Below are 18,439 nucleotides of genomic sequence, written 5' to 3'. Positions count from 1 at the left end.
ATGCTCTGGTAACTAGCGTAAATATTAAATTCATCTTATATTTCAAAGGTGTAGCTGATTGAAATTTAGACATAAGACCTGTGAAAGTAAGCTTTCTAAAGACTGAAGTGTAAAATTTATTATTAAGATTTTTTACTTAAATATCTAGAAAAGCAAGTGTATGATTATCTTCGACTTCAGATGTAAATTCTATATTAATATGCTTACTATTAAGGTACTCTAAAAAACGAAGAATCTGGTCACGACTCTTAAAAATTAAGAATGTATCATCAACTTACCTCCTGTACAATAAGGGCTTAAAATCTAAAGGGTAATCGTCTAACCATTTCTTCTCCATAAAACACATAAAAGCTTTAGCCAGAGATGGTCCTATACTGGATCCCATACTTACACCATCAATTTGCTTATATAACAAACTGTTAAACAAAAAATACTAGGACTAAAAGTTCCTTTAACTGAGACCTGTTGAACCCGTTGACAGTATCATTATTATTTTTAAACAGCTCATTTTGACAGATGTCAATCGTCTCAGCCAGTGGAATTTGAGTGAAAAGAGACTTCACATCAAATAATGTCATAACACAATTATCAAAATTAGTTTCTTAGACAGTTGATAAAATGAAAAGAGCCATTTAAGGTATACTCATTTGTAGTTAATGGCGCAAGGATGGGAACAAGAAACTTTGCGGTATTATACGTGACAGTTCCAATAGCTGATAAAATGGGTCTCAATGGGTGATCTTCCTTGTGGACCTATGGGGAGCCCGTACAGACGTCCTGGTCTAGACCCGGACGCTTGAAGGCCATGAAAAACCTCTTTAGAGAAACAACCAGAATTATATAGTTTGTCTAATGTTCTATTGACTTTATCTTCTAAATGCACAATACATTTGAAATGGTCTTTCTTAATTACGTGGAACTTAGTTTGATCATTAAGGATGTCCATCATATCAACATACTCTGTTCTATTCAGCAAGACTACACCATTGCCCTTATCTGGTTTTGTAACCACAATGGATGTGTCTTTAGCTAGACTTTGTAAGATATTAAACTCGTCAGTACTAAGTAAATACTTGGTCTCTGTTTATAATTGTAAAAGGACGAAAACGCAAGGTGCTGAAGTGTTGATCTGAAATAATCATAAGTGTAGCCTTTGGGATTGGTGATATAAAAATTATGTGTTTGTAAAGCCTTAAACAAACGTTTCCAATTCAAGCAAGAAGTGTGAGTCAAAACGTAACCTTTTAGACGTAAAACCAAAATTAAGACCGTGTGATAAAACCATTTTTTCTTTATCAGTCAATACACGAGAGGAATAATTGAAAATGTTATTATCAGGAGACATGGACGAGTCGAAATAACCTAAATTTTTCAGTTTTAAGGAATGCGCATGAGAAACTTTTTCAGTGCTATTGGTATTGACTCTATTTATACAATTAGATAAATGAATGAAATCTAGATGAGAAACAGAATTTTTCAGCACATCAGTCACTTAGTTTAGTTTAAATGCAGTATGATGCAAAAGTCGCCGCTTACCGCGAATTTCTTCTTCCAGTAGTTTCTTCTGGTTATGTTGGGCTCTGTGGAGGGTTTTGTTGTATAACTTGAAGTGAAGAAATTCTGGGATGAGTCCATTCCTCTCACAAGCCTCCAGGAAATGCATGTCACCGCGGACTTTTCTCAACTTATAATCTGTCCTTTGTACCAGCCTAAATTGTTGAAGAACTGTAGGCCCATATCTTCTGACAATCACAGCAATTGAAACACCAGCAGGGAAGCGCCATCTACATATCAGTAAGGACACCAAGGCCAAAACCCGGAACAGCATTTTGTACAACTTTATTGGGACATGTTTCGAGTAGTACTGTCACTCGTTATCAACCTACAAAATTAAAATGAATGACATTATAGTTCTTGCAATCAAATTCACAATAATAAAATGACATGTATAAAAATTATAAGAATACGTTAAAAGATAGCTAATATTTAAAACAAAACAAAAATTAAAATTAAAAAATGGCTAAATGAAACAATTGAGTAGATAAAATAAAATAAAGCAGAATGCAAAAATAGTCACAAAAACGGATGGTACAAAAGAACAGTAAATATACTAAGTCGATATACAAACCAGCAGGATGCTGACTAAAAACACAGAAGTGAGGTAACAGCTACATTAGACAAACTACATAAATCTGGCTGTTTCTCTAAAGAGGTTTTTCATGGCCTTCAAGCGTCCAGGTCTAGACCAGGACGTCTGTACGGGCTCCCTATAGGTCCACAAGGAAGATCACCCATTGAGACCCTTTTTATCAGCTATTGGAACTGCCAACTATAATACCGCAAAGTTTCTTGTTCCCATCCTTGCGCCATCAACTACAAATGAGTATACCTTAAATGGCTCTTTTCATTTTATCAACTGTCCAAGAAACTGTAATTTTGATAATTGTGTTATGACATCATTTGATGTGAAGTCTCTTTTCACTCAAATTCCACTGGCTGAGACGATTGACATCTGTCTAAATGAGCTGTTTAAAAATAATAATGATACTGTCAACGGGTTCAACAGGTCTCAGTTAAAGGAACTTTTAGTCCTAGTATTTTTTGTTTAACAGTTTGTTATATAAGCAAATTAATGGTGTAAGTATGGGATCCAGTATAGGACCATCTCTGGCTAAAGCTTTTATGTTTTATGGAGAAGAAATGGTTAGACGATTACCCTTTAGATTTTAAGCCCTTATTGTATGGGAGGTAAGTTGATGATATATTCTTAATTTTTAAGAGTCGTGACCAGATTCTTCGTTTTTTAGAGTACCTTAATAGTAAGCATATTAATATAGAATTTACATCTGAAGTCGAAGATAATCGTACACTTGCTTTCCTAGATATTCAAGTCAAAAATCTTAATAATAAATTTCACACTTCAGTCTTTAGAAAGCCTACTTTCACAGGTCTTATGTCTAAATTTCAATCAGCTACACCTTTGAAATATAAGATGAATTTAATATATACGCTAGTTACCAGAGCATATAAAATTTGTTCTAGCTCTTTGAATTTACACGAAGAATTGGAATTTCTAAGGACACTCTTAAAAAACAATGGCTATCCGTTGAATCACGTGAATGCATATATTGGTAAACAACTTTCAAAATTATATGTAAACAAACAACCTGAAACTACCGCTAACGTAAAGAAACCTGTTATTTATCTACCTTTAACTTTTACTGGAACTCATAGTTACGATCTAAAAAAGCAATTGATTTCTATTTTGTCCATTGGTTACCCTCAGCTAGATATCAAAATATATTTCACTTTACAAAATAAATTAGGAAACTTCTTTAAAATTAAAGAACCCTATACCAACAAGCCTTCGGTCCAATCTGATCTATAAAGGGCAGTGCAGTGGTTGTGATGCCACTTACGTTGGAAAACTACCAGATCAGCTTGGATGAGATGGTTTGAACACCTTGGTAGGTCATTTCGTACAGGCAATTATCTTACAAGACCTAGTTATAGTGCGATTAGGGAACAGCGAGGAGTCTGGTCACCCTTTATATATCGATGATTTTTCTATTTTAACCTCTGCCCAGTTTGCTACAGACCTCGACATTTTAGAAGTTTTATATTCTGTTAAGATAAAGCCTTCCTTGGCTAGAAATGTAGCTGTTACCTCACTTTTTGTGTTTTTAGTCGGCATTCTGCTTGTTTGTATATTGACTTACTATGAGATTCAGGGTCTCTGTAACACGGTTTTTTGGACTTTGCTCCTTGTCAAAGCATCGGATGTAGCTTAAAGTTGACATATGTATATTTTACAACCACACACAAATTTTGTCAGCATTATCAATAACCTAAACCCGATAGTTTTAATTTTTATAGAGTAGCCCAGAGTCAAAATATACAGGGTCTACTCACGAGGCGGTACTAAAACCTATCTCCGCCCCTTGTGAAACGTCATCAGTTACAAAAGGACCTTATCTTTATGAAGATTTTCATAAAGATAACATTTTCATATAACTATTTTTGCGATGGCGTTTTTTTATATAGATTTTCCTATTATTGGATGTTGTCGTATACTACGTTAAATTACAAAGAATGCTCTTTCAAATGATGTATAGCACATTACAATTACGATTACTTTCAAACCCACAAGCGCGCACAGAAAAAATTATCTACGCACTCAAAAATGTGCAATTACTTCATCCGTCAACCTACATACATTCACGTTTCGTAACGTATCTGACTAAGGGATAATGATAGAAAGAAACTGAAAAATGGATTAGAAAGCTGATAAAATTTACTATATAATGCATAAATAAAATTGATAGGTGTTCTCAGAAATTTTCGAGGAATTGTAGGTCAAAGACATACCAAAATTTTTAAATTTTATGTAAATATTTACCACATTTTTCTTACATAATTATTCATCTTATTACGTTTTGCCATATACCATGTAAAAGTACAAAGAATTCCCTTTCAATTGGTATATGACACATTACAATTACAATTATTTTCAAACCCATAATCGCGCACAGAAAATATTATCTCCGCACGCAAAAATTATAAAAAATTAAGCGTTCGTGGGAGATCTGAAATCTAGCCCCGCCCCTTGTGAAATGTCATCAGAATCTGATACATCCAGCCAGACTGACGAATGACTTTTTGTACTTTTTTCGAAAATATTACAATCGTTTGAGGCATGCATAATTAATACCTTTATGTATACAGTTTGTGTTATATGTAAACTTATGTGTTCGGAAGTATATTTATGTGATATGAAGTGCTAATGAGAAATTTGCTGGAAATATGTTCCCTGTATCATTTTCTTCATCATTTATTCCTTTGATACCTTATATCGTATATGATGTAATTCTTGTACTTTTGATATTGTTTTCTTTTTTGTGGCCAAGTCGTGGAAATGCAACTGCCATTTTTTACACTGTCTGTGCCACATTTTCTTTGTATTTATTGCATAACAATAAGTATTCACAATAAGATTTGGAAAATATAATTAATCTATCATTCTAACCTTTATCATAAAAAAGGTTGCTTTTCAAAGTGAGGTATGAACACAGTGACAGAACTAAATACATTTCTTAAGAATTATTTAAAATCTTGATAATATTACTACCTGAAAGAGAGAGAGAGAGAGAGAGAGAAAGAGAGCTGAGAGAGAGGGAGAGAGAGCGAGAGAGGAGAGAGGAGAGAGAAGAGAGAGAGAGAGAGAGAGTTGTCATGTTAAAAGAAATGGACTTGAAGAGAATACAGCAAACCAGTGTATAGGTAAGTAAATAAATAAGTAAAGAATAAACATATGAAGAAAGCTGGAGTAGCTGTGTGTTCAAACTGGTATATTTTGTGCAATAAAACAAGGTTTGGTGACTAAATGAGAAAATGGGTATTAAAAAAATCAAACATGTGACCTCTACAGATTTTATCATCAAGATTTTATGAAAAACACCACGTGACGGATTATATGTTTAAAAACTAAGGGTTCTTCAAGTAATTCAGTGGAGAAACACTGGAGTGTTACTCTAGTGACGTCACAGTATTAGCCCCGCCCCCACTGCCGAGTTGAGCAGACACTATATACTTTGAATGGTTATTAAAAAACATCAAGCATGTTACCTCTTTACAGGTTTTATCAGATTTTATCAAAAAAAAACCATGCGATATGGATTTAATGTATAAAAACTAAAGCTTCTTTAAGTAATTCAATGGAGAAGCGCGATTGCTGTTACTCTTCTGACGTCACAGTATTAGCTCCGCCCCCACAGCCGAGTTGAGCAGACCCTATTACCTTGACTCTGGAGTAGCCGACGCCATGGCCAATGATTACGAGCCAAGAGTCGAAAAACATTCATTATGTAAGCAAGGTAAACAAACACCTTTTGACTAAATGTTGCCCCGCCCATCCACCAGACAGAAATTCCATCGGCTCTGAAACCCAAAGACTTTATGAATGGCGGAACGATACATAGATGTGGGTGGGGTATCAGTGCTAGCGTAGTAATACTACTGTAGCAGTAGTGCCGCAACAGTATAGCAGTAATATACATGAATTAAACGTTTAGACTAACTGCTGGGATCCTTGAGGATCATTTAGCACTTCTTACAACTACTCGAGAAATTAGTTTTTATAGCCAGAAGTTAAATTTTCTAATCCAACAATGCCCATGGTAGCCTTTAGTGTTATCCTGAATTATAACGAGGCGAAAGTGGGTGGAGCCTCATGAAGTCACCATTCTGACGATAATTATTGGAGAAGGTTTAAAGCCAATATACGGTACCGGCTATTTTTTTTTTTCAGTAAATAGGTAGATAGCCAATAAATAAAAATTGCTTGACATTGGATATAGCAGTTATCAAATCAAGCTTGTCTACTATGTTTTTGGTAATTAACAACTATTCCCTACATCTTGTCAATCTGATTGTGACCTATAAAGTAGACTGTAATTTCTTTGGAAACTTATTTTGGGAGTTAGACTAATAATCGAAATGTTTTTGTATTTATTAACATATTTTGTTGGTTTGTTCATTATGACAATTATCAGTGGAGAGGTTCCAGAGTTCATAAAGGTGTACTGCTTTGCTTGTATTTAAATTTGTATGTCATTGTTGCCAGAGGTTTAGCCTTCGTTACGTATAGCCAATCATCCATCAAGAAAGAGGGAAGAAATGCTGTCATAAGTTACGTAACGAGTGCGTTCGAAACCTTTTCTCTGAGTAAGTTGGCCCGTCTTCAAAAAAGGTCACTTTTACATTATAAGTACCAAATTTATTCAACCTACGTAGTGCAGAATACACTCAAAATTTATGTGTTGATATATTATGTATTCTGAATAAGCGTTATATTTATGAAATGCATAGATAAAAAGTTATTGCGAAAAAACCGTGTTACAGAGGCCCTGAATCTCATAGTAGTATATTTACTGTTCTTTTGTAACTTCCGTTTTTGTGACTTAAATTTGCATTCTGCTATATTTTATTTTATCTACTCGATTGTTTCATTTAGCCATTTTTTTAATTTTAAATTACTTTTTAAGTATTAGCTATCTTCTAATGTACTCTTATAATTTTTATACATGTCATTTTATTATTGTAAATTTGATTGCAAGAACTATAATGTCATTCATTTTAATTTTGTAGGTTGATAACGAGTGATAGTACTGCTCGAAACATGTCCCAATAAAGTTGTACAAAATGTTGTTCCGGGTTTTGGCCTTGGTGTCCTTACTGATATGTAGATGGCGCTTCCCTGCTGGTGTTTCAATTGCTATATATATATATATATATATATATATATATATATATATATATATATATATATATATAACATATATATATATATATATATATATATATATATATATATATATATATATATATATATATATATATATATATAATGAACGGCATTGTCGCTTCTAGAAAGTCGGATCTTTAATCGAAAGAGTATAGCCAGCAGAAACTTCAGCATTTTTCCGTTTAAAACTTTATTTCTATCCAACGCCTACGTTTTGGGATACAAATCTCATCTTCAGGCTATAAACAGAAAAATTAAAATTCTATACATTAAATCAGACTTAAATGGGGCACAGTATGATTTACTACTGTGCCCCATTTTAGTCGATTTAATATATAGAATTTTAGTTTTTCCTTGTTTTAGCCCTGAAGATGGGATTTGTAGGCGATGGATAGAAATAAAGTTTTACGGAAAAAAGGCTGAAGTTTCTGCTGGCCATACTCTTTCTATTACATATATATATATATATATATATTATATATATATATATATATATATATATATATATATATATATATGTATGTATATATATATATATATATATATATATATATATATATATATATATATATATATATATATATAATATCTGCAATGCTATTTCATGAAATGTGTTTAAGCGAAGGCCTTCATCCTCATAATAATCCTATTCGTGATAGTAATAGGATAACGACGCCTTTCTCGCGATTTCTTATAAGAAATCGGAACCTGCAAGACCCTGAGCCTACTCGGTCTAAAGGAAGAGCAACTGTTTATTAGTCTGCTAACAAAACCTTTAGTGACATCCTGACCGGATCACTCTCGAACTATACTATACGATTTTTCTCTTTAAAAAAAGAGAACTCGCTCAGTTTTCGTCTTTGTTGTTGGTCGGTCAGAGTTCAGAGGACTACATCAGGACCCTTTCAACACCTTGTCACAAATCCGACTTCATCTTAACCAGGAAACCAACCACCAGCTCCGTTTTCGTTTCACTTTCTCTTTATTATTCTGAATCATTCATTCAACCTTGGTCTACTACAATAGAAGTCAACAAACAAGGAGTTTTTATGAAAAAAAAATATATTTTACCTTGATTTCGAGATATGGAAATATCATTCCTCTAAAACTTAGGTGAATAAATCAAGAACTGAGTATGGCAACAGTTTACATGATCAAACAAGAATTACAATAAATTCCGAATGTAAGAACAGCATTCATAGAAACTGTTAAGTACCCAAATTACAGCATTTTTTTTTTTACTTCTCTTCGGGAAAGTTCTCTTCTTCTTTTTCTTTGGAAGACTTTAGATCACCATCCTCAGGAGGAAGGAGCCCACAATCACGGGTAGGGCCAACGTTGTCACGCCGGAACTGTTGCAGAGGTCGGTGTTACAGAAACACGTGGTTTCGGTGCCGTCGTCATCTGTTAAAGTCGTGCAGTTGTCCGGCATCTTTTTCCTAAAGCAGCCATACGATTGAGCGTCTCCATATTCTGTTGAGAGAGAATCGGTGATTATTGTCATCCTGTGTTTCAGCTTTAAGAAATCCGTTCGTACAACGAAAGGTGATGCAACACTGGGATTGAATAACTACCGACTTGTAGTATATAACTTTGAATCTCCAGGGGTCGAACCCATGTCCGTAGCAGAGACTGTCGATGATAAGTACTCAGTGGCAGGAAATAAAATCGCAGGAAAAAAAAAAGTAAATTTTGGCTAGGATCAAAAACCACATTAATTTATGGTGGCTGGTAATCAAGTCACGGGGGAAAAATTCACAATATTTCTTGGGGGTCGTTATCTTCTGGATATTTACAGTCTGGTTACATACTAGCCCTCTACGCCTAAGGGGTATAATAAAAATCGTCTCCCGTATGCCGAGGTGCCCTCGGAGTGAGCGCCGAAGCGGAAAAAATATTTTTCAAGATTAAGAGTTCATTTTTGGCTCCTTTTTTTACCATTGCCTGAAGTTTAGTATGCAACCACCAGAAATGAAAAAAAATGTCATTATCATAAATAAATAATGCGAAATATGATAGCGCGAAAACAAAATTTCATATATAATTATATTCAAATCGCGCTGTGAGCAAAACGGTTAAAGCTAACGAGTTAACATTTTTTCGTTGCATTGTACACTAAATTTCGATCATTTTGGTATATAATACATTATAAAACAATCAAAGCAACACAGAGAAAATATTATCACAAAATGATGCATGAATTCGTAACGCGCGGACGTAAAATAATTTTTTTCAAAATTTCACCATAATTCTAAATATTGTTCTAGAGACTTCCAATTTGTTTCAAAAAGAAGATAAATGATTGAATATTACTATACTGTAAGAGTTTTACCTTACAATTGCGGTTTTCGACCATTTCGGACGAGTTAAAGTTGACCGAATGGCGAATTTTTTTTTATATATTTTTTTATATGCAAATATTTCAAAAATGTGAAAAGCTACAACCTTAAATTATTTTTAGTAGTATTCTAAATGAAATTGCGCACATTTTCATATATAAAACTTTATGAAACGCCTAATATGAAACGGAGCAAACATAACGATAATGTGACGTACGCGTTTCGGAGATTTGCGGCGGAGAATCCACGCGCGGAGGGAAGGAAAGTTTTTTTTTTTTTTTAATTCACCATAAATCTAAATATTGTGCTAGAGACTTCGAATTTGTTTCAAAAGGAAGATAAATGACTGAATATTACTAGACTGTAGATTTTTAGCTTATAATTGCGTTTTTCGACTATTTCGGTAGAGTCAAAGTTGACCGAACGTGGTTTTTTTCCTATTTATCGTGATTTATATGCAAATATTTCGAAAATGATAAAAGCTACAACCTTCAATTATTTATTGTTGTATTCTACATGAAATTGCGCACATTTTCATATATAAAACTTTATGTCACGGCTAATTTAAAATGGTGTAAACATTACGACAATCGGACGAAAAAATTTATTATTTTTTTCGGAAGAGTTACCGCGCGTACGTAAGGAAAATTTTTTTTTTTTCATAAATTCACCATAAATCAAAATGTTGTGCTAGAGACTTCCAATTTGTTGCAAAATGAAGTTAAATGATTGAATATTACTAGAATATAAGATTTTTAGCTTACAATTGCGTTTTTCGACCATTTCGGTAGAGTCAAAGTTGACCGAAGGTTGAAATTATGGCACTTATCGTTATTTATATGAAAAATTTCAAAACTGATAAAAGCTACAACCATGGGTTGTTTTAAGTTGTATTATGCATGAAATTTCGCACATTTCCATATACAAAACTTTACGTAACGGCAAATTTAAAATGGTGCAAACATTACGACAATCGCACGAAAAAATTTATCGGAAGAGTTACCGCGCGGACGTAAGGAAAAAGTTTTTTCATAAATTCACCATAAATCGAAATATTGTGCTATAGACGTCTAATTTGTTGCAAAATGAAGGTAAATGATTGAATATTAATAGAATATAAGAGTTTTAGCTTACAAAGTTGACCGAAGGTTGAAATTTTGGCACTTATCGTTATTTATATGAAAATATTTCAAAACTGATAAAAGCTACAATCATGAGTATTTTTTTGTTGTATTATACATGAAATTACGCACATTTTCATATATAATACTCTATGTAACGGCTAATTTAAAATGGTGCAAAAATTATGTCAAAGTGACGAAATAATTTCCTAGATGTGTCACTGATACTTTTTAGTGCGATAAGAAAGAAATTCGCGCTTGCGCGCCTGCGTAACGATTGTAAACAAAATAACGCCTTGATCCGTGAGCTCCCAGCATCCCCCAAGGCGCGTGATTCAAAAGTTCTCGGCTGGTAGGCCTATAAGTATTTTTTCGCGAATTTTAAAAAAAACTTTTTTATGTCGACGTTTAATACATCCAATCGGCACCCGGGAGACGATTTATGTCGACGTTTAATACGTCCAATCGGCGTAAGAGGGCTAGTGGGTTAAAATTTACCCTTGGGGTATACTATCTAGGAAAGCTTAATGTGATTCTCAGTCTTTAAATGCTCAAGATACTTTTGAAGCTTTTAGTTACATGAAAAAAAAAAAAGTGTAGCTACCAAAAGTACGAGACCATCTGCAATGAGACCTTGGGCCAATTTAAAACATGTTGCAGTATTGCCTTCATGTTTTAAGTTTATTCAAGCTCACTGTTATTCATCGGCTACAATTTTCTTTTTTTGCAGATTTGGATTTTTCGACAAGGTTATGCCAAGGAGACTCAGTTTCTCTTTTATTTGTTAAAGTTTAAAGTGCTGTTTTTCCTAAGATTAAACAAATTATTTCTGGCTAAACAATAAACTTACTTGAATTGATTTCGCTCTTCATACAAGACTTAGTGCAATCAACTTCCCTCATAAGATCATCAACACCAGAGTAGCATTTGATGGCATATCCTGCAAAGATAAAAAGGAATAAAAAAAGGAGTTACGAAATAATTATTTGTATCACTATCATAAAAAAAAATAAATGGTTTAATTCACTGTATATAGGTAAACAAGTATATTGTATTACAAGATGGACTATAAGCTGCGCACAACATCTTAGAAAAGACCATTAAACACATCGTGTTCACTGACGAAACAATCGCGCGGACGAGGCTGGAGGGAGACTTACCTATCTGGAACAAGGAAAAGGCCACCAGAGCAATGGCGAACACTGTCTTCATGGGGAGAGTGGACCTGTTGGAAGAATTGGGGGTCAAATGAGTTTGGTGCTGTTTCGGTCACCACCATCTCCCAGTTCACACCACCAACAACTGTTCCTATTTTTAACTTTAAATATAGAAGAACGAGATACAGGTTGGAGAGAATTCTGTTCATGTACAGCTTGGGTAGGTGGCAGCACCTGCCAAGGTTTAATTGTTGAATGGTTTGCTGACACTGTTTTGAGAAAAATAATTTCTCCGGTGAGTCCTTTTGAGTTTCTAGGTGAATTCCTTTAGATATTCACTGTAAATGTTTTCTGAATAATATTAATAACATTGTCAGGAATACCAGAGTATTTTACAGTTTAACCACCGTTGAAGTGTTGTCATTTAATTCAGTGCAACTCTGCTAGACCAATGTGGTTTCGTTCCCTTCATCAGTCAGTTGTGGTTGTGTCCTTGTTATGGTTGATAGCTTTACAGCCCTCAGTTCTCCTGCCTTGGTTCTGCAAAGTATACTAGGTCAGCAGCAAAAGTCTGTCCACTTTTATTTACTATATATACAGAGGAGAGTTTATAAAACCACTTATTGAAGAACGAGTTCGCTCCAATACAGCCGGCAACAATCCCGCCTAAACTGTAAATGGGGTCGTTGCCTCTGCTTTGGGCAAGAAAAAGGAAATGAGGCTAGCAGCCTCACTTACGAAGACGTGCTGAGAATCCATAAGGCTCTATTCTTCTGGTGCCACCACCTCTGAATAAGAAAGAGGCATTATATATATATGTATATATATATATATAATATATATATATATATATATATATAATATATATATATATATATGTGTGTGTGTGTGTTATATATATATATATATATATATATATATATATATATATATATATTATATATATATATATATATGTGTGTGTGTGTGTGTGTGTGTTGTGTGTGGTGTGTGTGTGTGTTATTATATATATATATATATATTATATATATATATATATATATATATATATATATATATATATATATATATATATATATATATATATAATGTGTGTGTTTAGTATATATGTACATATGTCTATGTATATTTATACATTACCATTTAATAACAGGACCTAATTTAAACTGGATGGTATCTAGCAGAGATTTTTATTCAGTAAAAGTTGCAAGCTTTCCAAGGGTAACTGTCCTCCACGTCTGGTAGATATAGAACGACCAGGCACGTGGTCCAGCTGTATTTATGCGTGTATGGTGGAGGGAATTGAAACCCTTGTTCCAGTTCCTGAAACCCTTTGATTATACTCCTCTGCAGCCCTGACCTAAGGCTTTTCTCTGACTGAGACTTCTTCCAGGTGTGCGTTGTCGACATAGTCTCTGGTGTTTCGGCATGTCTTCCTTTCTCTTGTTGTGGATAAGATTTTTCGAGATAGGCTGTCCTCAAAACCGCTTCCAGTGTTGTGTGCCTGGGATTATTTGCACGTGTTAAGGAGGTATTTTCTACAATCAATCCGACCACTTTATTTGTGTTGTTGTGTATTCGAGGTTCATAGTGGTCTTCGTAGCAGGGCCTGGCAACCGCCGACGGCTGATTGTGGTGCGCCATGTTTTGTTTACTGATGATGATAGATTAAGTCAGCCTTATTCTCTTCAGCACCCCGTAACTTGGCGTGTTCCTCCTCCTCTGCAGGATTTGCCGCTTTCACCAGAGTAATGCCCTTCACAGTCTAGACATGCTGCCATGTACAACAACCCTCCCCCCTCTGTCGATTTTGTATTCCTAATTATTTTTTTTTCTTAATCGCGTTTTTGTAACTGCCTATCAATTTTAAATTCTCTAGTTTCCTGTTGAGGGATGTGATAGCGTTGCAGTCCTGGACTGTAATTATTTTCCTGGTTGGAGAACATAATACAGGGTGTTCATAAAGTCCCAGTACCATTACAAGTATTTATTGCTCAATGTGAACTTGAGGAAATGTAGAACATTCTACAAAATAAACTGCATTACTCTGTTATATGGTTTCTGAGCATTGAATACTTGTAATGGTACTGGGACTTTATGGCCACCCTGTATGTATGTACAAACTGGTACTACGTGTCTTCTTTCTGTGTACCTTAAATTATGATTTATCCCTTCCCTCTTTACCAGTACAGCCAAGAATGGCATTTCTCCCTCTTTCCCTTCTTACATGGACTGAATGTGTTCATTTAGTTTACTTTTTTTTTCTTTTTAGGAATTCGTGTAATTCCTCCCTAAATGAATATTTAACCAGGGTGCCATCTACGCATCTTACCCATTTGATGATGCTTAGGTTCCCTGTATTCACCTTAGCGAAGTCTTCCGTTTCAAACCATCCCTCCTTTAAAATGTTAGACAAGATCGGCGGAAGACTCGATCGCATAGCGAGCGCCATCTTTTGTATGTAACGGTTTTCCCCATAATACTGTCGTGACGCTGATGGCCGTTGCCAACAGTTTGATTGATGCACAGAACAATTTGTGTAAGAGATCAAGTTTATTCATCTGACCTTCTAAAGCTGGTTCACTTAAGGTAGATTCTTGGAAGAGCCCTATTCTTACGAGACGTTTGTTTGGCGGCCGCTGATTGGCTGGTACTGGGAGGTAGGCAGCTCCCAGCCAATCAGCGGCCGCCAAACGAACGTCTCGTAGGAATAGGGCTAATCCAAGGATCTACCTTAAGTGAACCAGTTATAGTAATGGATTGGTTCTGATGTCAAGGAACTTATGGAGGACGAGCCATTCTGAAAGTAAGAACGTTATGAGAAGGAGGATAGCGGTGACAGACACCAGAATCCGTAGAAGAGAACCTGAAGGAAGACAGAGAATAAAAACATCGCATAGGAAGAATTAGTCCAGGAAAGCTGGTAACTTTTCCTAAATGAATATCTCCGCTAGATACCAACCAATGGCCCTTGTGGGATTATTCCATATAAGTAGGTTTCTCATCTTCTGAATAATAATAATGATAATAATAATAATAAGTTCATAAGAATTTGCGTTATATTTCTCGTTACGGTGAATAATGACAGAATTTCCGAAGATAGCGAACATTGCTGGCATAAGTTGGTGCAACAAGATTCTCGTGATGTCGAGGGAATTCCAATTCATTATAGATCGTGCAATCTGATTTTCTTCACCACTACAAAAGCCTGTGCTAAGTCCAGTTTAGCCTAGACCAGGCCAGCTAAGCCTAGACCAGGCCAGCTAAGCTTAGACCAGGCCAGCTAACCCTAGGCTAAAGCCAGCTTAGCCTAGACCAGGCCAACTAAGCCTATGCTAAAAGCAGCTTAGCCTTGACCAGGCCAGCTAAGCCTAGACTAAAGCCAGCTTAGTCTACACCATACCAGCTAAGCCTATGCTAAAGCCAGCTTATCCTACACCAGGCCAACTAAGCCTATGCTAAAGCCAGCTTAGCGTAGACCAGGCCAGCTAAGCCTATGCTAAAGCCGGCTTAGCCTTGACCAGGCCAGCTCAGTCTAGGGTAAAGCCAGCTTATCCTACACCAGGCCAACTAAGCCTATGCTAAAGCCAGCTTAGCGAAGACCAGGTCAGCTAAGCCTAGGCTAAAACCAACTTAGCCCTAAACCAACCTACTTACATCTTGCTGGAAAGTCGTTGGGATGTCTGGAGCTGACGAAGCTTTCTAGAACACTGCTGCGCAGCTCAGATAAAGTCTTCTTTGGCCTTACTCTCACGCTCCTCCTTTTATCAAGAAGACATTTTAGGATAAGGGAGAGGAGTGGTCCCTATATGAAATGCCCGTTTTCTAAAACAGAAAAAAAATTGCTTAGGTACAGTAGGTACTCATCATTTGTTAGGCGGGGGATGGGGGGTAGTTTTAGGAAAATTCAGATATCGTTGAAGAACAACGGAGTTATTCATTTGTTTGATATTAGTTGCTAAATGATTATAACTACCGATGAAGTTCAGTTTTCTATGGTTACCTTATAAGATGTGTCGATCACTTTTGTCTGAGAGGTATCTGATAAGCAAAAGTTCAGCAGCCAATCGTTGGTCTAGTCTTATCTTTTATTTGAGTCAGGGCGGCCATAGCAAATATGGATTTACATGATATCATTTTCTTTTGCTTCATGGAGACTCATTAACTTCTTTTTATCTTTAACTTGTACTTTAACACAGTATCAAATCCTTCTGCGAGCAGAAGAGAGAATTATAGACAGGCGATTGTTATTTTTGTCCAGCATTTTAGACTCTTCTTCACTATACTCTTGTTTTTTTCCATCTGTCCACCAGCGTGTGGTTTTGCGTATGGTAACACTGCGTCCCGGGCTTTACATAGTTACATTCAGCTTACATTCAACAATAATAATAACCTTATTTCGAATATTAACGGTGTAATTCGCATACTGTAAATCATTAAAACACTTTTCAGTTGCAAATGTACACCCTGATATCCTTTTATTTACCTAAAACTTACACATAGCATAACTATTTAAAGCCCGGGACGCAGTGTTACCATGAGAAAACACCACAGGCGGATGGACAGATGGAAAAAAATAGAGTATAATCGCATTTAGGCGTGGAAAGGTTTTGTTTCTTTTTGCTTTGTATAGATATAGTTTCCGTTTTTGTTAAGGCAGTTTCTTGGGATATAAATTCCATCTGTTTTCACGACTGTTTTTGCGCTGATGGGATTCTGGTATCATCTCTCATATTGGATATGCAAATAGTACTGGTATCATTTTAGATTACCATTAATATCAACAAAACAATAACGGTTTTGATGCTAGTTTAATGCTTGTAAGTTGTGAGCATTTAGTTATTCGCTCATTCTCCTTTTCATTGATGAACAATATAGCCTTGCTTTCTTGAGTGTTACTGTTTATCAGTTCAGCTATTCACTATTTTTTAGTACTAAATTCAAGTCTCCCTTCATTTTTTTTTTTAAAATCGTATAAACCCGAAAGTCCTGTGGAATTATCTTTACCTGTTGTGGTCCAACATCGGTTACTAGGTAAACTTTCAGGTAACTTTGATGAATTTACGAGCATTCTTTCAATGCATGATTTTCAGCTTAACAAATATATGTATATAATATATATATATATATATATATATATATATATATTATATATATATATATATATATATATAGTGTGTATATATATATGTTTGTATATATATATATATATATATATATAAAACAGATAAAAGAGTTCTGTTACAACAGAATTCCATCTATTAAAAGGAGCCCATAAAAACACCAAAGTACAGAAAGTAAGTACTATAGTTCAGAGACTCTTCAGAAAGAGACAGCAGTCTCTGAAATATAGTACTTTCTGTAATTTGGCGTTTTTATGGGCTCCTTTTCTTATATATGTATATATACTATATATATATATATATATTATATATATATATATATATACTATATGAATAATTATCACATCACCACGATTCATATGTTATTCGAGCTACAAATGTCCTCTAATATCTAATTCGCTCTACCTCAGAATTAATATATTTTCATATATGTAAAACGAAGGGAAATTTTTTAGTTGATGATAATTTCGTCCTCTCGTTGTTTATATATATATATATATATATATATATATATATATATATATATATATATATATACTAACAGGATTGTGTATTAGTGTGTGTATGTAATGCTTTGTAATGCACGAAAACAACCGAAGACTAAGTCGAATAAAACTGGTACACTCGTGAATCCGTCCACCATGTTCGGAGTTACTTCAAGTACGCGATAAGATAACTTCTCTGAAAAGATTCCCAAAAAACTCCAGTTCTGTATATATATATATATATATATATTATATATATATATATATATATGATATATAGATATATATCCTCACGTACGAGTAATTAGATTTAAAAAAAAAAAAAAAGTGTTCGTTGAGAAACCAGCAATAGTAACGCATCAAGTCAATGTCTACCTACTGGGGAGATAGCGATAACGTTGAGATTCCGTGAATATCAGACTGTACTTTAGACCTTATTGCTTTTGATGCATCTATAGTTCTCATTCGATTTAAGAGCCAGCATTAGTTATAGAAAACAGCGCTACGTATTGCCAAAGAAATATATATATATATGTATATATATATATATATATATATATATATATATATATAAATTTATATGTGTGTGATATATATATATATATATATATATATATATAATATATATATATATATAATATATATAAAATTTATATATGTGTGATATATATATATATATATATATATATATATATATATATATATATGTATTATATGTATGTATATATATGCGTGTGTGATATATATATATATATATATATATATATATATATATATATATATATATATATATATATATATATATATATACGCTGTTGCTTTATCACCAGGAGGTATCATCGTGCTTGATGAATCTTACGTGAGTAATCAAAAAGAACCAGAACGCATATTACCTAAATTCAAATTTTGAA

The 18,439-nt window shown here is 34.3% G+C and overlaps 1 protein-coding gene across 1 annotated transcript; it reads right to left on the bottom strand.

Moving 5' to 3' along the window:
- Nucleotides 1-8,433: 8,433 nt before the first annotated feature.
- Nucleotides 8,434-15,716, bottom strand: LOC135222942 (uncharacterized). Its single transcript, XM_064261390.1, has 4 exons — nucleotides 15,578-15,716; nucleotides 11,924-11,988; nucleotides 11,614-11,703; nucleotides 8,434-8,776 (listed from the first exon to the last, which is right to left on the bottom strand). Coding segments are annotated over exons 1-4 (345 nt in total). The 5' UTR covers nucleotides 15,580-15,716; the 3' UTR covers nucleotides 8,434-8,588.
- Nucleotides 15,717-18,439: the final 2,723 nt, after the last annotated feature.

This window comes from Macrobrachium nipponense, chromosome 8 (genome assembly GCF_015104395.2).
Source record: "Macrobrachium nipponense isolate FS-2020 chromosome 8, ASM1510439v2, whole genome shotgun sequence".
Lineage (NCBI taxonomy): Eukaryota > Metazoa > Arthropoda > Malacostraca > Decapoda > Palaemonidae > Macrobrachium > Macrobrachium nipponense.
Note: the sequence above shows the minus strand (reverse complement) of the source record. Positions and strands in the feature narration are given on the sequence as shown.